This window comes from Copadichromis virginalis, linkage group LG6 (genome assembly GCF_057382275.1).
Source record: "Copadichromis virginalis isolate Kocher_CV1m ecotype Utaka linkage group LG6, C_Virginalis_male_GT1.1, whole genome shotgun sequence".
NCBI lineage: Eukaryota > Metazoa > Chordata > Actinopteri > Cichliformes > Cichlidae > Copadichromis > Copadichromis virginalis.
Window position 1 is genome coordinate 15,049,307 of NC_140623.1, and position 20,238 is coordinate 15,069,544.

At 44.4% G+C, this 20,238-nt stretch overlaps 3 protein-coding genes, 1 long non-coding RNA gene and 2 other non-coding genes across 10 annotated transcripts in view; 1 reads left to right on the forward strand and 5 right to left on the reverse strand.

Moving 5' to 3' along the window:
- Positions 1 to 4,652, forward strand: part of chtf18 (CTF18, chromosome transmission fidelity factor 18 homolog (S. cerevisiae)) — a 30,167-nt gene extending 25,515 nt beyond the window's left edge. The window contains exons 19-22 of one of the 2 annotated variants that reach the window (XM_085458853.1): positions 1,034 to 1,178; positions 1,265 to 1,360; positions 2,472 to 2,541; positions 4,077 to 4,652. In XM_085458853.1, coding sequence (XP_085314979.1) covers positions 1,034 to 1,178; positions 1,265 to 1,360; positions 2,472 to 2,541; positions 4,077 to 4,198 — 433 coding nt within the window. In that variant the 3' untranslated portion in view covers positions 4,199 to 4,652. Of the gene's footprint in view, positions 1 to 10; positions 755 to 1,033; positions 1,179 to 1,264; positions 1,361 to 2,471; positions 2,542 to 4,076 lie in introns of those variants that run through there. The other variant, XM_085458855.1, reaches the window with a different exon arrangement.
- On the reverse strand, positions 4,291 to 6,986 carry gng13a (guanine nucleotide binding protein (G protein), gamma 13a). The gene is made up of 3 exons (XM_085458856.1): positions 6,682 to 6,986; positions 4,818 to 4,922; positions 4,291 to 4,707 (listed from the first exon to the last, which is right to left on the reverse strand). The coding sequence occupies exons 2-3, from the start codon at positions 4,913 to 4,915 to the stop codon at positions 4,602 to 4,604; spliced, it is 204 nt and encodes a 67-aa protein (XP_085314982.1). The 5' UTR covers positions 4,916 to 4,922; positions 6,682 to 6,986; the 3' UTR covers positions 4,291 to 4,601.
- Positions 6,987 to 7,638: 652 nt separating this feature from the next.
- LOC146707492 (uncharacterized) lies at positions 7,639 to 10,256 on the reverse strand. The gene is made up of 5 exons (XR_014921071.1): positions 10,050 to 10,256; positions 8,479 to 8,616; positions 8,183 to 8,263; positions 7,937 to 7,976; positions 7,639 to 7,794 (listed from the first exon to the last, which is right to left on the reverse strand). It is a non-coding gene; the product is annotated as an uncharacterized LOC146707492 (long non-coding RNA).
- On the reverse strand, positions 8,057 to 8,145 carry LOC146707493 (small nucleolar RNA SNORD60). The gene has a single exon (XR_014921126.1). It is a non-coding gene; the product is annotated as a small nucleolar RNA SNORD60 (small nucleolar RNA).
- Positions 8,341 to 8,429, reverse strand: LOC146707494 (small nucleolar RNA SNORD60). Its single transcript, XR_014921127.1, has one exon. It is a non-coding gene; the product is annotated as a small nucleolar RNA SNORD60 (small nucleolar RNA).
- Positions 10,257 to 12,358: 2,102 nt separating the features above from the next.
- Positions 12,359 to 20,238, reverse strand: part of LOC146707495 (uncharacterized) — a 62,766-nt gene continuing 54,886 nt past the window's right edge. For all 4 annotated transcript variants that reach the window (XM_085458860.1, XM_085458858.1, XM_085458857.1 and 1 more), the window contains 4 exons: positions 19,394 to 20,196; positions 18,676 to 19,318; positions 16,574 to 17,195; positions 12,359 to 14,323 (listed from right to left, as the gene is read on the reverse strand). In XM_085458860.1, coding sequence (XP_085314986.1) covers positions 14,227 to 14,323; positions 16,574 to 17,195; positions 18,676 to 19,318; positions 19,394 to 20,196 — 2,165 coding nt within the window. In that variant the 3' untranslated portion in view covers positions 12,359 to 14,226. The remainder of the gene's footprint in view (positions 14,324 to 16,573; positions 17,196 to 18,675; positions 19,319 to 19,393; positions 20,197 to 20,238) is intronic.

Genomic DNA, 20,238 nt, shown 5'->3' on the forward strand with positions numbered 1-20,238 from the left:
TGATTCTGAGGATGCCGGCGCCTGCTGCAGTTAGAATGGGATAACCAGCTTGTTACCTCAGCCATGCCGGCCCGTGTGGAGGAGCAGCGGGACGCCCAGGACGGCTCCTTTCTACAGGCTCGCTGTGACGAAGTGCTGGTCACCAGCGACTGGGGCCTGCCTCTAGTGCTGGCTCTGCTGCTGCTGCTGCTGATCTACACCTTTCTGTACCTGCCCTCTCAAGCGCACCACAACTCCACTCTCTGATATCTCACGCATAAAAGGCACAGAGTGCAGCCGTGGATCTAAACATTTAACATCACAAACAGCGGATGCGCTCAGGCAGGACAAGATTATTTGATTGGACTGCTCTCTTTTTGGCCGCAGTTGGTGATTGGTCATGTCGGACGCTGTGAGCAGGAGGAGATGTGCAGGGAAGAAGAGTGGGAAAGATGAGGAGAGGTCATTTAAAATAAACCCTAGAACTGATGTCTGCTTTCATGCAGAAGACTGTGTGTCCTTATAAATCCCTAATATGTCCTAATACGGTTAAAAATGAATTTAAAAGTAACCTGCGGCTAGATTTTAGTAATATGAAGTTTAACCAGTGTTGTTCATTTTTATTGTTTGTTACAGAACTGCTGTTGAATTGTGTGGATTCAGATGTTAAAGATGATATCTGCACATGTAGATGCTAATGATAACACGGTTGACATAACGCTATTCCACAATAAATAGCCGACTGAACCGTGTGACTGCTTTTATTGTATTTATTGGTCCACAGGGCTGTGAGTGAGAGTGTGTGTGTGTGTGTGTGTGGATTGAGTTGGAGATCAGCAGTAAGAGGATTAAAGTTTTAGAGAATGAGAGATTCTGGGTTTTATTCTGGGGGGGGGGGAACCAAAACAACAACCACGGCACCAGAAGTGGAAGCTCTTTGTTATTGTTCGTCATCTAACAGGGTTCAGCCGAGTGTCAGTTGCATCACAAGTGCATTTGTGTTTACTGCGTGTAAACAACGAGCGTCTCGTTTGTGTTTACTGCGGGTTTCCAGGCGCGTCGAGGAGGTGGTGAGGTTTCCAGGCCTGCCTCCGCGCCGCCAGCTGACGTACCAGGCCAAACAAACCATCAGCAGAGAGATGGAGCAGGAGAAGATGAGGAGGGCCGAGCAACTGATGCTGCTGCGAAACCCAGCACCGGTGAGACTCGGGCACGCGTAGCACCTGGCCCCGCGCGTGCTAATTAACGTGACGTGTTTGTAATGCGCCGTGTCTGTGTGACGTAGAAAGCGGAGGACAAAAAGAGCGCCGGTCCTAAAGCAAGCAGGAACCACCAGCAGAGGCTGGAGAACATCGTCAAGCAGACCACAGTGGAGAGCAGGGTGAGGCGCACAAACACTTTGACACGCTGTTAGCTGCTGGAAAATCACTGCTGCTCTGGACCAACACTGCCTGATAATATGGTCTGATTTGTAGTTGTTATTTTTGGCCTGAACACAGAAAAAACACTTATTTTTTTCTTTTATTTAAATAATTTATTTGTTATTTTTTTAACTTGAAAGTGCCCCCTCTTATACAGTTCATGGGGGTGGGAGTGTATACCAGCTGACACCGGGGGGGGGGGGGGGAGGAGAAGCACTACCGTAGGAGAAAGCTTTATAAACCACATACAGGCTTCGTTTATTTGTTCAAAACTGATCTTAAATTTTCTCTAATTTCTGATTGGTCCACATTAGCTGCACAACATGTTTGCCTTTTGTTTTGGTGATGTTGTCATAAAAAAAAATCTGAAATAATCCACTGGGATTATTCTTTAATTCTTTAAGATTATCATTTGGCACACTTTCATGGTGAAATGTTGTCTATTAGGAAGAACAACGTATTTCTGGCTGAAACCAAACACAATATATTGGCACAAATACCTCACACCAGCTGTTAAGCACGGTGGTGGAGGGGTGATGGTTTGAGGCGGTTTTACAACCACAGGAAATGGTCACCTTGTAGTCACTGAGTCATGCAAACTCCTCTGAATGCCTTCAACCTCAATATTGCTGCTAAAGTTACTGAGTCATGAGGTGTGCTTAGTTTTTCGCAGCACTGCACAAAAGAAAAAAAACACAGAGCTCAAGTTTCCACTGCCGGTAACATGTTTACTGTTATAGACTCTACTGTATGTTCAGGGTGTGGTCACTGTGCTCCTCACACATGTGGGTGTTAGTTGGTGCCTGCTGGTGGAGCCAGAGTGGAGCAGCCTGTCTGCACTGAGCCTAGATGAGTTATAATAGTTCCCTCTAGAGGGCAGGAATGAGGCTAATAAGAAGCCACTGGGTCACAGTCCCCGATGGAGACAACTGGGAAATTAGGCTAATGAGAGAGAGAGAGTGTGTGTGATTGTTCACTGATATTGACCTCGTTATTGAGGACAAAGCGTTTGAAACTTCCTGTTTAACTTCATCCTTCTCATCACTTTGTTGTTGTGTTTGCGTCCTGCAGCCTGAGGTGGATTTCTTTGGTCGAGCTGTTGCCCCTAAACCCCAGAGACCACAGCCGTCATCAGACACAGGTACCTGACTTCATTTATCTCATATGTGGAAAACACAGGCTGCTCTGATTTTTTTTTAATACTTAATGCCTCGAAGCACATCAGGTCCACACGCACCAGAGGTAACAACTAATGTGTGTTATGTAACTTTGGTAATTAAGCGTTTTTGTTGCAGTCTGCAGGCAGAGCTGCTGGACTGCCAGCACTGTTACCACTTGCATTTATTATCAGATCTCTGTTAGCCAAACAAACTACTTTGCACAGCGCGATCCTTATATTTATGCATCAGCCAATAGAACAAACATACTTAATATTTATTTCCTAAAATGTACATTAATAATAGTGTCCAGCATTCCTCAAAATCAGTTTACTACATTTTCCTGAGATGTAGCAGTTGTAGCCCTTGGATGCTAATAAAACTCTTCAAGGTCATTTCTGAGCCTGCTGGTGCTTTTGAGTCAGTGGAGGCAACTGTGACTGCTGTTTGAATACATTAAATCTCCACCCCTCCTGCAGTTCTGGAAAAGTGCATCATCGTTAGCTCAGGACCCGTAACATGTCTCTGTGCATGTCTTATTTACCGTATGACCAAAAAGTCCCATTAAAAGCACTAACCCTCCTGAAACCACACCATCAGGGGCATTGATGAGCAGTGTAATCAGGGTGGAAACGCAGACCTGTGGTCATTTGTAGGTCAAAGCAGGATTTATTTACTAAAACAGGCACAGCTCCACATCCTCTGTAATGCTTCCCAGACTTTTATTTTGATTGGATCGGTTTGTGGAGAGGACTGAGAAGCACTAATTTGGATCTGGTGGCGTCAACGGTATGCATCAGTACTTTAGATGGGTGCATAGTTGAATTATGCAATAATGTGACAACAGTGTGAGAGTGAAAGGATGCTATGGATTAAATGATTATCAGTCTGCAGCTTTCATCGTCTTTACAGAGCTTTATGTTGAGCCACAGATACACAGATATTTACGCCGATGGATCAGATTTTTATTGTACTTGCGGCTTCAGCCTCACTGCTCTCATAGTGTCATTTTTACACTACAGCAGGCGGCTGTTTTCACTGGAAGACACCACTGTTAGCAAGTAGTTAGCATTTAGCTCCTCAGGAGAAGGAGACCAAAAGTAGAGCTAACAGAACAAGTTAAAAATAAACTGTAAATAAACAGTGTTGCTGCCTAACTGCAAATTTTCCACTGGAAGTTGAAGGCTGATGATGTTCATAACTTATTTCCACCTCCTCAAGTCCTCCATCCAAAAAAAAAAAGAAAAAAAAAAAAAGAATTCACCCTTAGTGTGAAACTGGAGCTAAACTAGTTACACAGATCAGCATCGGCTCTGTTGTGGGATTTATTGATGTAAAAGTCATTGGTTTGAGCTGAAATGACAGAAAACTCTTTGGTTTAAGAAACTTGGACTGGAAAATTTATATTAATTGAAGTATGAACTTTTTAATTCATTGTGAAAAAAGCCACCAGCTTAATCAAATATGAAAATACTTGGACCCGAATGAGTGCACTCAAAGCCTGTTTGTGTCTCCGCAGGTGAGAAGAGAGCAGATCTATCTATGGGGACAGCAGTGGGCAACAGTGACGTGTGGTTCCGGTTTAATGAGGGCATGTCCAACGCTGTCAGACGAAATGTTTACATCAGAGATCTGCTGTAGCGCACGCACACACACGCGCACACACACGCTACTGTCTCATTCTCAGCTGCACTTGTTGTTGTATCATATGAAAGAATCTTAATCAATGCGTGTTAAATTCAAAACAGTCTTTATTTGGATTGACAGTGTAAAGAGCCAATAAAAAGGTGCTGTTCATCAAAACAAACCTCTAGAAAGCTACTCGGTGCTGCACACTCACACATACACTCGTCTCCACAGAAAGCATTCAGAGAAAAGCGGTGATAGCACTGATCGTGTGTGTGAGCGAGCATGTGAGTTAGTGCAGTGCGTCATCCTTCAGTTTGTATGCATCCGTGATTGTGTGTGTGTGTGTGCGTGTGCGTGCGTGCGTGCGTATATATTTATATATATGAGTGTGTATGTGTGTGTGTGTGTGTGACCGCTAGAGAATCACACACTTGCCCTTCTCCACCCAGGGATTGGCTCTCATGAGCTCCGGATTCAAAAATGGATCTTCACAAACACATCCCTCGATCCATTTCACCAGCCTACAAAAAAAGATAAAAGAAAGAGAGAGTCGTACGGTCAGCAACGGGTCACACGCTGTACTGAACAGAGAGGGAACGAGTGTGTGTGTGTGTGCAGCAGGTGGACTCACTCAGTGACAGTGATGGAAGATTTCTCTCTGTTGATTGCCAGCTGATACTGAAGGCTTTCCACTTCGCGCTTCATCTGTGGGATGTCCCACTCCTCCATGATGCTACTGTTGTGTATACACACAAACACACACACGCAGATCAGAGACTGAAAGAGCACAGCTCTACTACACAGATGATTAAAGCTTGTTTTTGTTTTGCAACTGCGCCAATTTTAGAGTGCTAAAAGAAGTAAAAGCAGCCGACTGATCCTGCTCCAGCTCCTTTTTGAAGCGGGAGTATTTTTGTTGTCGCTTCTGCTCTGAGTCATAATTCACTGCGTGGATAAGCTCTGCACAGAGAACCAGTGTTGTGTTATTTTCTAATTTTTCAAAATAAAACTCACGTTTAAAAAAAACTAATAAACAACTTTTTGCAAACATTACTCTAACAGGTGTAAATTGCGCTCGTGTTGTGGACTATTTTCAGCTGTGGATGAATACGATTTTACTGGCTGTTGACCTCTGACTCCAGAAGGATGGTTTGTGTGGGATTAGGCATACAGCAGTGTCCATGTACATAATGGAGAAGCAGGTTTCAGAGAGACTGCCAGTAAAATGATCAGAAGTAAAATAAGTAAAAGGGCTTGACTTAATTAATGAGGTGGGAGGAGTGATCCAAATATTGATAGTATTGATACCAACACTGATACTGGCATCAGATTGATACTGCCGCAACAGGATTTGATATTTTGTTTCTATTCTCTCTTTTTAAAAAAAAGAAAATATATGCTTCAAACATGCGCTATGAAAAATGTCTCAACCTTTGTGTTGACTGTCGCATCTATTTTATTTATAGCCTAGAGCAAATTTCAGCACGTTTACATTCCAGGTCTTCAAAATACATAAAAAGCTTAAAGTTGTGTTATTGTTGTGTTAACGCGTTATTGTGGAAAGTTCAAAATCAGTGATTTGGTGATCATTAAAACGTGTGGAGAATTTGGCAAATCTGATTCAACTCTTACATTATGCCACACTGCTCTGCCCTACACGAGCTGCCTTTATTGGTTAAAAGTATCGGTAATGGTATCGGCAATACTGGCCCTGTATTTACTTGGTATTGGATCGTACCAAAATTTGCAGTATGGGACAGCGCTAGTGGGAAAATATGACGCCACATTAAAATTGTGCTTTCCTCATTTTGTTAGGTTTATCCATTGTATTTGAATCCTGTTGACATGTAAAATGTTTATACTAGAGCAAGAATAAACTGATTCGTTTAGTGGAGACGGAAAGCACAAAGAAAAACAGTCACAGAGCGAATTTCTTAAAAGAAGAGCAGGTCATGAACTGTTTTCCATTTTTCTCTCTCTTGTTCCCAGAAAAAGGATCGAGTTACACCATTTAAATGTAAATAATCAGGGTAAAACGCGTTTTGTCTCTTTCTTAAGACACCTCAGGATATTTTAATATATTTAATGTTAGAAAACAGGTCTCGTGTTCTTATCTTATTTGTGCCCTGCCCCACCCTGCCCCAGGCCACATTACAGCAGCAAGACACAGCCAGAGTTTTCAATCATGGATCGGTTAAGCCCTCTCTACTGGAAGCTGTCTCCCTCCTCCTGCTCTTCATCTTTTTAATGGATCTAAGTAGGTCGGCTGCCGGTGCCGGTTTCCACCACCAGCATCCATCCTGCTGCGCTTCTCCACCAGCCAACCGGTTCATGAAAAGGCCTTCATCATTTAATTACAGGCAATGCTACAGCCCCATCACGGTCTTCCTCCCATTTTACAGCAGCTTCTGTCCTCCCTCTCATAAAGGAAGGACATAAATGTACCTCGTCGTGAACGTGTGGTGACAGCGAGTGAATGACAAAGCCGCTCTTACCGTCAGGCCTACCGGGGAGAGGACCGCTGTTCGAGTGTGTGCGCTGCCGGGTGCAGACCGGGCTTCAGCGGCGGCGAGGACCGTTCAGGGCCGGGAGTCGGTGGCGTTTCACCGGTAGATGAGTACGGAGTCGGTGGGGGGAGGAGGCTGTGTGAGTATATGCGTGTGTGTGTGTCGGCTCTCCGCGGCGTAAAGGCACTCCTCTGCGCTCCTCCCCGGTAAAGCTGGATGCTTGCGGGGGCGGAGAGAAAAAAAAAAAAGCACCAGCGCCTGCTTTGACAGTCAAACGAGAGCCGGAGCAGACGCACCTGTATGGAAATCCGAGCACGCAATGAGCCTCAGCGCAGGCAGGGAAAACGCAAATGAGTCGCTCCGAAGGGAAAACACGCAGGGAGGTCATTTTCTATTCATGTGACCGGAGGCTATGCCTGTTTCTCCTCCGAGGCCCCCACAGAAAGTACCAGAACAGTACTTTGATTTTTTTCTTTACTCAGCTCTGGTACAGACCATCAAAAACACCTGACCTGTAATCTAAACACGTTTTCCTTCTCTCTAATGCTGCCATTGTTTTGACCACTAAACTTATTTTAACCTTCATCATGCGGATGGGTGCTTCATCTTTTCCCAGGACACTTTGACATCTGCATGGATTGAACAGCAGATTCTTAATTAGTCACCCTGCTGTACCTCCCAATGCACAGCTGTGCTTTTAAATATCCAAAGACTGTCTAGTTAGTATGACTAGACTGCAGCTGTACCCACTTTGTTCTTTACTCTTAAGGTGGTGCACCTGTGGTATCAGTTTCTAAATCCTGCACCACCTAATAAAGTTTCATCTTATCTCTTATCTCATTCTCGAATTCACAAACTCATGGTGGATGAATTTGGCTTAAATCTTCATTTTTGGCTTTAATCAGGCATCAGAATTTCAATAGAATGACACCACCACAGAGACCATTCAGAAAACGAGAGTTTAACTTTTATTTGGCAAATTTGAAAAAGTATTTTTAAATAACTGCATAAAACAACATCCTCCTGTCCCATAAAATCATCTTTGCTGGGTTTGTCCTGTGAGCAGCTTCCCCATCTGGTGACGACATCTGAATACCACACCTGAAAGACACAAATACACATTCATGTGAGTGACAGAAGGAGAAAAGCAAAACAAGCCATGAGCTGGAAGTTCACATACACGAGGTGTTGAGTTTTTCTCGTCACTGGCTCTCCCACATGCATCGCATATAAACAGACTTACCGTAAAGAAACTAGATCACCATCTGCCATCCTGAGTCGGGCTGTAAACAAGAGGAGCAGCTCAGTTATTATTCACATAAAGACATTCGTAGCATCACATGGTATTACAGGATTACTCCAGAAGCCTCAGAGAAAAGCTGGAATCAGGAGCTGAAGCTCAGCTCTCATAGTAGGTGTCAGAAAAGATTGTTTAGTTTGTCATCACAGGCTGAAAATGTTCGAGTACCAGCATCTTATACAGACTCACCTGATCTCAGACCAGCATGAAAGCCCATTTCTCAGGACCATGTGGCAAAATACAGCCTACTTCCAGTCACCTTCCTCTCACCTGGAAAACACAGTAGTTGTTTTTAAAGATGAAGGCAACGTGACAATTCATCATAAAAACATTTATCATAAATAACTGAGCCTCAGAGAAAAGCTAGAATCAGGAGCTGAAGCTCAGCTCTCATAGTAGGTGTCAGAAAAGTTTATTTAGTTTGTCGTCACAGGCTGGAACCGGTTCGTTTGTTAAGAGAAGAAGAAAGAAGAAAAAAGGCTCACCGGCTGTTTTCTTCTTGCTCTGCTTTCATCTCCAGGTGATCACATTGTTCTCCGACTGCATTCAGCCAGCCTTCAGTCTGCTAAACAGCCCTGTGCATTCTCCAGCCTCTGCACTGTCATCCAATCCCACCGTGAAGGCTGAAAAACAAGACACAAACACAATGATCTTAATCATGAGCAGAAGGCACTTCATGCGCTTTGGAAATTGATTACTGGAGCCTCAAATGACTTGCAAATCTTGCTTTGTTGTAGTAAAACAGGCTGAAAGGCACATTTGTAAAGGTCGCACGGCAGAAGGAGCTTTTTATTTTAACAGAGACAAATCCAAACGCCCCCCCAAAACCCTTCAACCAACCGCTACGAGTGTGTACAACCGAGACGATGTGTGTAGTAATTCAGAAACTGCGTCATGAGTTTGTCCAGCAGTGTTGCTCAGACTTTGAGGGTACTCACTGTCTGCAACATGTAGCATAAACTGTATATAAAAGGACACAGTCAGTGACACTTTGACTTTATGACACCTCAAGCAAAAGATTTCTGGCATTACCATTATTATTAATAATAATAAATTTTTAAACCAGACACTCCCAAATTTCCCCTTGTGGGACAATTAAAGGATTATTCTATTCTTATTCTTTGTAAATAGCACATCTGACTGTGAGACTCACAGGCCCATTATACTCGCCCTCATTTGCTAAAGTGTCGTCACATGCCACACTTTGGCATTGTGTCAGCTGGTTGGCACATCTCAATTTTTTTTAAGCCTCACATGAGAGCTACCGCCACTGTGTTGAAAATCTGAGTGTATGATCGTGTCACTGTTAATAATGAAATAAAACCCTTCTCTGCTTCCAGTGTTGATGTCTACACCCACGGTGTAGCAGTGGCAACATTGCAGTGTGTACTCATACCCTTGGTGTTGGTGTAAATGCTACAGAGCTGTGGCGACATTACCATTTGAGCACCACATAACCAATGCAGCAAGCATAAAGGGGCCCAAGCAGGTCCACTGTAAAGCATATCCTGCTTCATCAGGTTTATTAGCAATGAAACAAATTCTTCAGGAAAATGTTTGCTTCTTTCCTCTGACCTCAGTAATGTCATTTTTGCATAGATGTCTAGAAAGCTGTTTACCCCCTGCTGACAATTAGGCAAAAGTGCAGCTCTAAGGCATTTAATAACGTTCAGGCGCCAATGTTATGTCCATCTTTTATATACAGTCTATGACATGTATCAGGCTAAACACACAGCTGAGCATTCATACACAGAAAGAATGCATTAATTAAATGTGTAATGAGTGAATCAGGGAATCTTTTACTTTGCGCAGAATTGCTTAAAATATTTGTTGCAGAATTGAACAACAACTGGTTCCACAAAGACGTGAAAACCGTGACCCTTAAAGTAATTTTGAAGAATAGCTAAATGGATCCGTCATTTAACTAAAGTGTTGCTTAATCCAGTGAATGCACTTTAAAAATCGGAGCACAAGTTCTACTTTATCGCCACATGGTTGCACGTGCTTGCGATGTAAGTCGCTGTACACTTCCTCCACGTGCAGACCCAGTACTCACCTCGTTCACTCTTAACCGCCGTCCTTTGAAGTATTTAGCGAAGCAGACCAGATCGTTTCGGCCTTTTTTGCTTCCATGTTGTGTGTTTATAGTATATAGTCTTCAAAGGTCCATCGTCTGCTCGGGCTGAGAAGGAAAAGACCTGCATGCCCGCCTGAAGTCCCTCACATACCCTCTCAGGGTTAAAGCCCCTCCCCCGTGTCCTATCATTTCCGGGCTAACTGTTAGCTGCAGAGCTAGCTTAATTGTTTCTGCTGGGGGGGGGGGTCGCTTTTTTTTTGTCCCTGTTTTTGTTTACTGGGTCTTCATTGATATGCGGGCATGAGAACAACGAGTTATTGTAAACTGTAATTAGAAACAAAGTTAACGCTGTCGGCATATTTCAGATGCGCAAGGTCCAAGGCATCATGGGACTTGTAGTTCATCGTGGTCAATGAACCCTTTCAAGCCTGAACCATTATAACTGCCATAAAATCCTTTTCTGACTTTCTTTCTTTTTTTTTAAATTGAGTGTTTATTGAAACTTCTGACTTTTTACAATCATTTGCTACATCTGGCATTTTTCTTTTTTTGGTAATTTATTAGGAATTTCAGGCAGGAAATTAAGAAAATTCAAGTATCACTAGTTAATAGTTTGTAAAAAAAAAAAATCTCTCTCTCTCTATATATATATATATAGACCTTTAACTCCCAGCAGGCATGATGACATAACAGGACAATGTGGATAAACTCAAAAAGTGCAACCACAGATAAACCCAGCCTGCATGTCAGCATCCTTTAATCAGTTGGGCCCCTGTACCTGTGTGCACATATCACATGTAGAAAGCCATGTTAACAACAAACACCTGTCTGAAAGTGTAAAATCTCACTGAGAATAATACTATTAATCATGTACTGGACTTTTCATTGGGTGAACAAAAGGTGTGGCTCCTCCTATGGTGCAGCGAAAAATCAGTGCTGCACAGGAATGTGCCTGGAATTTGTTTTTACACGATTTGAAGGTTATAAAAACTGGCCTGTCACCTTATTTGTAGTTTTACCTGTCAACAGCAATATACCATATGTAATTGTAGTTAACTGGCATAGCTAGATCTGCAGAATATAGAAACAATGTAGTAATAAGACTGGATATATAATATAATGTTGACTGCAGACTCACTTTGTTAGGTGCACCTGTTTAACTGCTTATCAATGCTGATATCTAATCAATGACAGTGCAGCAACTCAGTGCATTAGGCATTTAGACATGGTTAAGATGACCTGCTGAAGTTCAAACTGAGCATTGGAACAGAGAAAAAAAGCTGATTAAAGTGACATGGCTGTTGGTGCCAGACAGACAGCAGATATTTCAGTAACTGCTCATCTACTGGGATTTTCCCATACAGCCATTTCTAGAGGTTACAGAAAATGTTCTGAAAAAGAAAAAATATTCAGTGAGCAGCAGATCTCTGTGTAAAAATACCTTTTTGATGTCAGAGGTCAGAGTGTGTAATGAATGCTATGCAGAAGAGCATCTCTGAATACACAACACCTCAAACGTGGAAGCAGATGGACAGCAGCAGCAGAAGACCTCACCGGTTGTCACTCCTATCAGCTAAGGAAAGGAAACTGAGGCTGCGATTCACCAAAACTGGTCAAGAACATTATGCAGGATGGGTCCATGAGTCCTCCATTAGACACTTCATTTCCTTCATCCTGGTGTTTTCTTCTGCTGCAGGTTGTAGGTTTTTTTTGTTTTGGTTTTTTTTGCAGTTTCTGCATATTCGAAACCTGTCACACACATCTCCGGTAATTTCAAGCACTGTACAGCTCATTTAAGTTATAGAGTCTGATTGAAAAACAAAGGCCAGGGCAACATTTCCTTAATATTAGCTGGCAAACAATCACCAACATTTCTAATGGGGGTAATCAACCCCTGTGTCCCCACTGAAATCCCCACATATGGCAAAGGCATTTTCTTTTTTCCACATTGCTTAAATTTCTGTGTCACACGTCAGTGAGTAGAAATAGCCAAAATACACATTACCTGTTCAGTTATATTTTATCGCTGTACGCTCGGGTTTGGGTAGGTAATAAATCTTGTTCTGCAATTTATAACAGTATTTTGCCTGAAAATTCAATGCATTCGGTCTTAAAAATGGAGATAGATTCACTTAGGTTTCTGATTCTTTTGGAGAGCATTCCAAAAGCAGCAAAATTATTACCAGAGGATTTTCCACTGACATGTTCTGCCATTGTGTGCGGGTGAAGTGACTCGGGCGTAATCAGGCCTGCTGTAGAAGGCGAGATGCAAAAGAACAACTGCGAAAGAGTAGCATCCGGTTTATTTATTTTTTTTACATTTATTCTCATCACAGCTGTACAGGAATGCATCGTCACAGCAGAAACACAACCTAAACCCAACCAACATGGCACAACAGCCGTCACAACACATCCAGAACTCGACCAGAAGCTCACCTCAATGCCTACAGCCATTATCGTTATTGTTATTATTAATAGTATTCACATAGATCCATCTGTCTCTCAAATATATCATCTTTGTTTTCAAAGAGCATAAAAATACAAGTGGACTCTTCATTGGGGGATGAACACTGGTGGTTGATCCACTGTCTGGCTAACACTGGGGGGCTCTGAGTGGGCCACTAAAAACCAGGGATTCAAGGAGGAGCGGAGCCAACTTATTACAGCTTACGGGGGGACTTACATGGGCTGGTTTTAAATGGGGTAGACAAGCTGACTAATTTTAGAGGTCGTATATAGAAGCTATTCAGACATCACAGACACAAAAGGGCTTGTAAGGAACCCAAAAAAACCCCAATAAATATGTTAAAGTATGGAACAAAAACCAAACAAACCAAAAAACTGAATATATGAAGAACACTACGAAGGCACAGAGAGATGTAGAGTTAACAAACCAGACACAGAGGGAGATTGTAAAAAAACAAAAAGTGGGGGAGACGAGATTCAAGGTGGGCCAATTAGAGGCAGTTTCACTAACCAACACTAGAGGGAGCCATAACAGCTCAAATACCCAGGTATACTATAAACTCTATGTATGTATACTGGATGTACTATATAAAGCATTGAAATATAGGTTTATCTTTTATAAACACTGTTCACTGCAGCAGGACAAAGGGATATACCGCATGAGTGTGCTTGTAAATATTTATATATATATATAATATATGTTCATGGGTGTGGTGTGTGTGTGTATGTGTGTGTGTGTGCAGATTAATTTTCAAGCAAACCTCCGCAGCTGGAGTTAACCGCCAACAAAGCTGAAGACTAGCAAGATGTAATAAGTGTGTGCATGTGTGTGTGCGTGCGAGTGTCTCAAAACTCATGGACACACATCTATATCATCTTTCTGATCATTACAACAACTACTGTACGAGAGGGAGGACACTGACGTGAGCATCAGCAGGGACTACACACGACGACGACAACGGCAACGGCAGCAACAACAACAACAACATGAACAGAGACGACACACAGGGAGTCAGGAAGTCCGGCTAACCATAATCCTCCACTGGAACAGAAGAGAAATAGAGGCTACGAGTTGACTGGAAAAATGCATCCTTTTGACGCTGCAGGAGCGAATCGGGCACAGAAAGCGGCCCGCCTCTCTCCCCGTGTGCTTTTATAAATCTTCTTGGACGTCTCATCAGTATCTACCTTGTCTATCTATGTATCTAGCTATCTAGCTATCTCCCTGCCAGATGGATAGTGTGCTTATTTTGCAAGCAATATGCTTATCTGCTGTCTCCCTGTCTGACTGAGTCAGCATGTCGGTCCAAGTCTGTAGAGATCAAAGGATGAGGAAAATGATTGTGCTTCTCATGGTTCACACAGCCATCTGAGGCCGGGTGGCAGCGGAGGCGGCGGCGGTGACATGCTGAGCTGCAGAGGTCAGAGGTTGTGTGGGAGCGGCCTCCTTGCACCAGGAGGCGTACTAGAGCTACTGCACCAGACAAAGAGGACCCCCCCCCCCCACTCCCCTCGTCAGTACTGTACAAGGCTACATGAGAAAGCGCTCACGCACGCACGAGGGGGCGCACGCTCGAACACACACTCTCCGCGCCGGCACTGAGCCTCGGGAGAGTTTTCTTACACCTACGCATGATGAGGGGGGAGGCGAGGGAAAGGGCTTGTAGGAAAATGAGATGCGTGCAGCAGATCAGTCCAGCATCGCATCCAGTTGGTCTGCCAAGTCGTCAAACATGCTGCCAATGTCGTCCAAGATGGAGACTGTTGCTTTTTTTCCGGAGAGAGAGCTGGAAGTTGGGCGAGAATAAAAGAAGGGTTCGGTTAGTGCTGAGGCATACAGCAAAGAATCAGAGATGGAAAGTGGAGGGATTTGAGAGGATGCAAATATCTAACACTGATCGCACATTAGCTACTTTGAATGACCTTCTGTGACCTAAGTTGTCACCGGTGATGACCTCTAACCCCAGGCAATAAGAATATGTATATTTTGTTTGTTTGTTTTTGTTCAAATTTTAAGTTCAAGATAAAGTTTTGGCAGTCAGGGAACAAAGAAATAGATCATAGCAAAAGTTTTTCACATTTCTTTCAAAATACAGGGTTAAGGTCTTATTTCCACATATAAGGACTTAGACCAGCTAACATTCCAGCTCCTGAGTATAAATTCCGTGCGATGTTGGATTAAGTGGTTGTGCAAACTGTCTGCAGCATTTACCAGTGCTGCTTCTTGCATGCACCCTCACATAAAACCACGTGGAGATATATCCAGAGGTGTGAATGTGTGTGAAGCAGATTACTTCCTGTTGCATGCTGCATGTCAGACAGTCCTGACCTAATTCTCCCAAAACTGTCCAAAGTTCATGTGTTTAAGCTTGTTCTGTGTTGTGCTTATTCACTTGTGAATACAGGGCCGGTATTACCGATACCAGCATCAACACTAATGCTTTCAATTATACATAATACTTTTAACTTAGAGTAGTGTGTCATGATTCATGAGGTGAGTCATCATCAGTTTGCAAATTCTGAACACACTTTGCTGATCACTAATTTAACGATTTAAATGAGCTATAGGCTATAAATAAAACAGACCTGACAGTCAACACAAAAAGGTTGAGACATTTTTCAAAGTGCATGTCTGAGGAATATTTTTCATTTCCCCCAAAATAATTTATTTAACACAGTTCACTGAGCTACATACTTAACTTAGAGGATAGAAGCAAAGTATCTTACCCTGATAGTATTGATCCAATACCAATACCAGTGTCGGATCGATACTACTACGCCCACCTCTAGTTGAAGCAGCTAAAGATGCCAGAGGAGTCATTTGGATAGTTTCAGCTGGTAATATTTGATTTTTTTCCACCCAGCAAGTTTGTTTTCCTTCTAATTGTTTGTCTCCATGAATTCCAAAACCCATTTGGCTACTTAGCTATTCGATGCCCTGTTATATCTAACAGCAACCTTCTAGCTTTGTTGTCCTGTCATTATTGATAGTGGTGCAGTCGGCAATTCTTGGATTCACGACGCCTCCCCGAGTGGACTCGCAGCGTGTAATCCCCTTGCACTGTTTTTGGTCTTCTTCCTGACAGCCTCACTGCTTTGCTGTTCACTTTCCTTACAGTGAATCACAGAGCTGTTTTTAAAACAAAGGGAATGTTTACCACGGCCGCTGCTTTGCATTTAAATCATTGCGATCAAAACGTGGCACGGCTTTGTTTGTGAAGCAGCCGCAGGAAATGCAATTTCATCGTCCGTTTGCGTGCGCGACAAACATACCCATACGCACAAGCAAACCCTGGCTGGGTCCAGATTTTTGAATTCCTCCACTCCACTGAGTTGATCAACTGAGGGGGAATGAGTTGATGATATTAAACAAAAACAAATTTGGATCGCTGTTTTAAAGCAACTCATTGGATTAGAATAAAAGTGCTGCTTTATATCCTTCTCCTTCTTTGCCCTTTCAGCTGCACTGGAATAACTGCTGATAGCTAATGGGGAAAAACATATATCCCCTTCCTGTTTTGGTTTTCACAGGAGATCAAACAAAACTTCAAACCCATAGATCAGGGCTGTCAAATGTAAGGTTTGACAATCTGAGCATCTTACCAGAAGATTTTCTGTTTTTTTACACATTTATCATGCAAAAAGCTGCTGAAGTTTCACTTCTTTTTCCTGTATCAAGATATGTCAGGGATTAAATATCTTTAACCTGGCAGAAAAGGGAGTTTCACTGGTTGGGCCCACTTAAGATCAATGGCTACATCCATGTTTTGTACTGTCTATACTCAAACCAGGAGTGTGTGTATATTTCTCACAATCTTGAGCTTGATGTCAACACGAGCCTCGGGAGTCCTTTCTGTACAGCACTAGCACTTCCATTACACTGAAGCCTGTAATAAGCTGTCTCAATTTGCAGCTCTACACCGCGTCAAGTTATTTATGATCTAATCCCTTTGTCATTAGGTTTGGTGCCAACATGCAGTCCCGATGAATATAAATCTCCTTTCAGTGGGAAAATGAGATTTGCTTCTAGTACTCACTCATTTTGTGTGTCCTCCTCTTTGATCTGATGCTCCACAGCCTCCAGAGCTGCAGCCAAAGAGGCGCTGGTCTCCTCCAGCCGATGCTGAACCTCTCCCTCCTGCTCTCCTTCCCCTGCTCGACTCTCCACACTGTCGCTCTTTGAGGACTTCCTCTCCAGCTCCTTCAAAGCCCCGTCCTCGGCTCTGCTTCTCTCCTCTTCCTGCTCTTTGTGCCTCCTGTGCTCTCGCTCTCTCCTCCTTTCCTCTTCATCTCGCCTCCTATCCTCTTCCTCCTCCACTTCCCGCAAGCCCAACAGGTCGATGGAGAGACCGGTGATCGAGGAGCGTGGAGGTTTGACGGGGTGCGGTGAGGGAGTGGACGGACTCTGGGCTGGAGAAGGGGAAGTGAGAGGGAGCCCGGGTGAGAGGCAGGGAGCGGAGGGGGTGTCGGGGGCTGGAAGAGGGGCGGCAGAGAGCGGAGAGGAGGGTTTGGGGGCCGGGGTGGGGCTGGCTGCAGCCGGGCTGGTAGCGGCGGGGCTCGGGCTCATGGTTGCTGAAGCTACTATTGCTTTGCCAGGTTTAGGTGCTGTCGGAGGCCCACGCGGCTTCGGGGACACGGGGGGAGGGACACGCTTCGACTCTGCTCAGAGAGAATCACAAAGAACGACGTCATTTTTCTCACATAGATGATATCTATTTCTCTGAAGAATCAAAACAAAGAGACTGCTGTTATCGATTATTGATTTTTTAAAAATGTTTTAGTCTTTGAGCACCTTTGTTTCCTGGCATAGTTTACTTGCCTGGTTTTGAATTTACAGAGCAACAGAAACATTTCAGTTTTTAATACTGAATGACTTAATGAGGTTTTGACCCGTGTGTGACCAAAAAGCGTCAGCTAATCGAGTGGCAGCAAATCATGTCCTGAAATGCTCAGCACGACCTGCTCAACTTCAAACTGAGCAGAAAAGAGAAAGAAAGAAGATTTAAGTGGCTTTTGATGTGGGATGTTTGTTTGTTGGTGCTTGTCGGGCAGGTCTGATGACTTCAGAAGCTGCTGGGATTTTCCCCACACAACCATCTCTATGGTTTAAGGGAAAATATCTAGCCAGCTGCAGTTCTCAAGGTGAAAAAGCTTTGTTGATGTCACAGGTGGGAGGAGAATGGCCAGAGTGCTCTGAGTTGACAGGAAGTCAACAGTAACTCAAATAACCACTGGAGTGTAAAAGAGCACTTCTGAACACAGCGAGGGATAACAACTGTAAACGCTTATGGAGCCACCGCATGTGATGAATTCTAACTCTTTTACTAATCACTGATTTCATGCAGAGTACAAGGCTACACATAAAGCAGGATGTCTTTGGATTAAATGACATTAATTTAAAAACAATGTTTGTCATGAATATGAACAGATGTTAATGATATTTAAATTAAGGTAACACGGAAAATAATATAATAGGACCTTTTATATTTGCTGTACTCAACTATGCAATGTGTGTTATAAGCCAAGTTAATTAATATTAACTATATTTTATTAAACATGTGGGTAGTGAGCTGTATGTGTCTGAGTTTAGAAGAGAAGAAAAATGGTCCCATCCGTTTTTTTGGTTCTTCCTGTGAAATGGGAGTTTTTCTTCCCTACTCTCGCCAAATGTTTGCTCATAGGGGGTCGTCTGATTGTTGGGATTTTTCTGTTGGATTGTAGAGTCTTTAACATATAATACAAAGCTCCTTGAGGCGACTGTTTTTGTGATTTGACCTTGACTTTCATTGTTAGTGCCCAAGGTCAAAAGGTTTCACGAAACCATATCCAGTATTATATAATATGAAAGGCCATTGAGGGAGCGATACAATGCACTTTTTGTTTGTTCAATACGAAACCGTACGTCATCAACATAAGATGACGCCATAACAGGCTGATGTCAGCATGTTGTAATAAAACATCATAAAACATCAAAGGTTTTATGGGGGGAGTTGCGTGTTCTTCTTTTCTGTCTCTGTTTCCACTTTCTCCACCAAATAAAGGCAGAAATTAATAAATATTTAAACGCCCTAAGTATAGGATTTTGATTTTCTGACACAGAAGTTAAATTCAGTGACCATGTGTTGTGTGTGTGTCTCACCGGGGCTCTGGGCCAGCTCAGCAGTGTCAGGCCCGGGTATGGGGACCCTACGAGTCGGAGTCGGGGGGTCAGCTTGCGGCTTCTTCAGGGTGACAGTGGATGGTTTGGGTGAAACTGGTGGCTTCAGAGACTTCCTAGCTTCCATCCACTCACAGCTCTCCTTGTTGGTCTCCGTCCTCTCGGAGATCTCAGACACCGGCCTCCGCCTCAGGATCACGCCGCCGTTCTGCTGCGGCTCGCTTTCAATTTTACGGCAGCTATCTATTTGACTGATAGGAGAATCTGATTGGTTATTGCTTTGAATGAGATGCTCCGTGTGCTCAGTCGTGCGTGGCCTCCTGCGTATGGTGTCAGAGCCAGTAGTCGTGGTAACAACCGTGGTAGACACAGATGCAGGAGCTTCAGAGTCTGCGGCCACAGGACGCGGCTTCCTCCGGAGCGTCGCTGTGCCGTCTGTGATCTCTGATGCTGAGGTGAGCACGGTGGAGCGGGGCCGAGGCTCGGGGCGTCGCGGGACCGGTTGCTGAGGTAATTGGTCAGACTGATCTCCAGGGAGGCCTTCGGGTCCACTGATGGTCCTGCGGCGATTTAAAACATCATCTTCTTCAGATCCGAGACCTCCTGCGCCTGCCTGGCGACTCACCTGTAGATCACATCACTGTTAGACATGTAGCCCAAAAAACTCATACATTTGACTCTCACAGTCACTGTCACCCACCTGCAGGTAGTTCGTGCTGCTTCCCAGATTCTTCGGCAGCGTTTTGGTTCCACTCACGATGGATGTTTCCAGCATGGCCGCGAGGCTGCGAACACTCCCAGAAGCTCCGTCTGACCTCTCCAAGCCTGCTGACTCCTGAGCCCTTAAAGCAGCTTCCAGGCTGCCGCAGTCACTAGCTCGCCGCTCTCGATAGGTTGGCAGCCCGAGCAGTCCCTCCACCTGCCCCTCGCCCTCCCCGTCACCCCCGGTAATGGAAGAACAGGACCGTTTAGGAGGTGTTGGGGGCCGACCTTTCCTACGCGGGCGAAGGGTAACAGATGATTGGCTGCGGTTAACAGTGACATCATTAGCGGCAGCGGTATGTGAAGAGCTGCTGCGGCACACGGTGGCATATCTAGAGTCTGATTCCGAGCCAATTAGACTGTGAGTTCTCCGTCGCTCTTCCTCCACGTTGGGCAGCCTCAGCAGAGGTACTGCCGAGTCTGCTGTCGACTGCTGGGTGGATGGCCGCGGCCGAGCCCTGGGGGAAGCCTGCTGGGTCCGAGTGTGCGGGGGCGTTTGCGGTGGGGTTTGAGTCGGTGTGTGGGGAGGGGTCTGTGTGTGTGCGAGACCTGGGCGAGGTTTGGCCCGAGGGCTGGGCACCCCGTCCCTCTGCTTCCTCGCCTCTTTCCGCAGCTCTGATGTAGTGCTGCCGCCTGGGCTGGATGGAGGTGTAGAGGGGCTCTGAGGAGGCTCGGAGCCACTTTCTCCTCTCTGAAGCTCCTTCAGCCGCTTCACTCCCAACATTATCTTCTTCTGATGACCTGAGGGGGGGCAGGAGTGCGGGGCAAAACAGAGGATTGTGA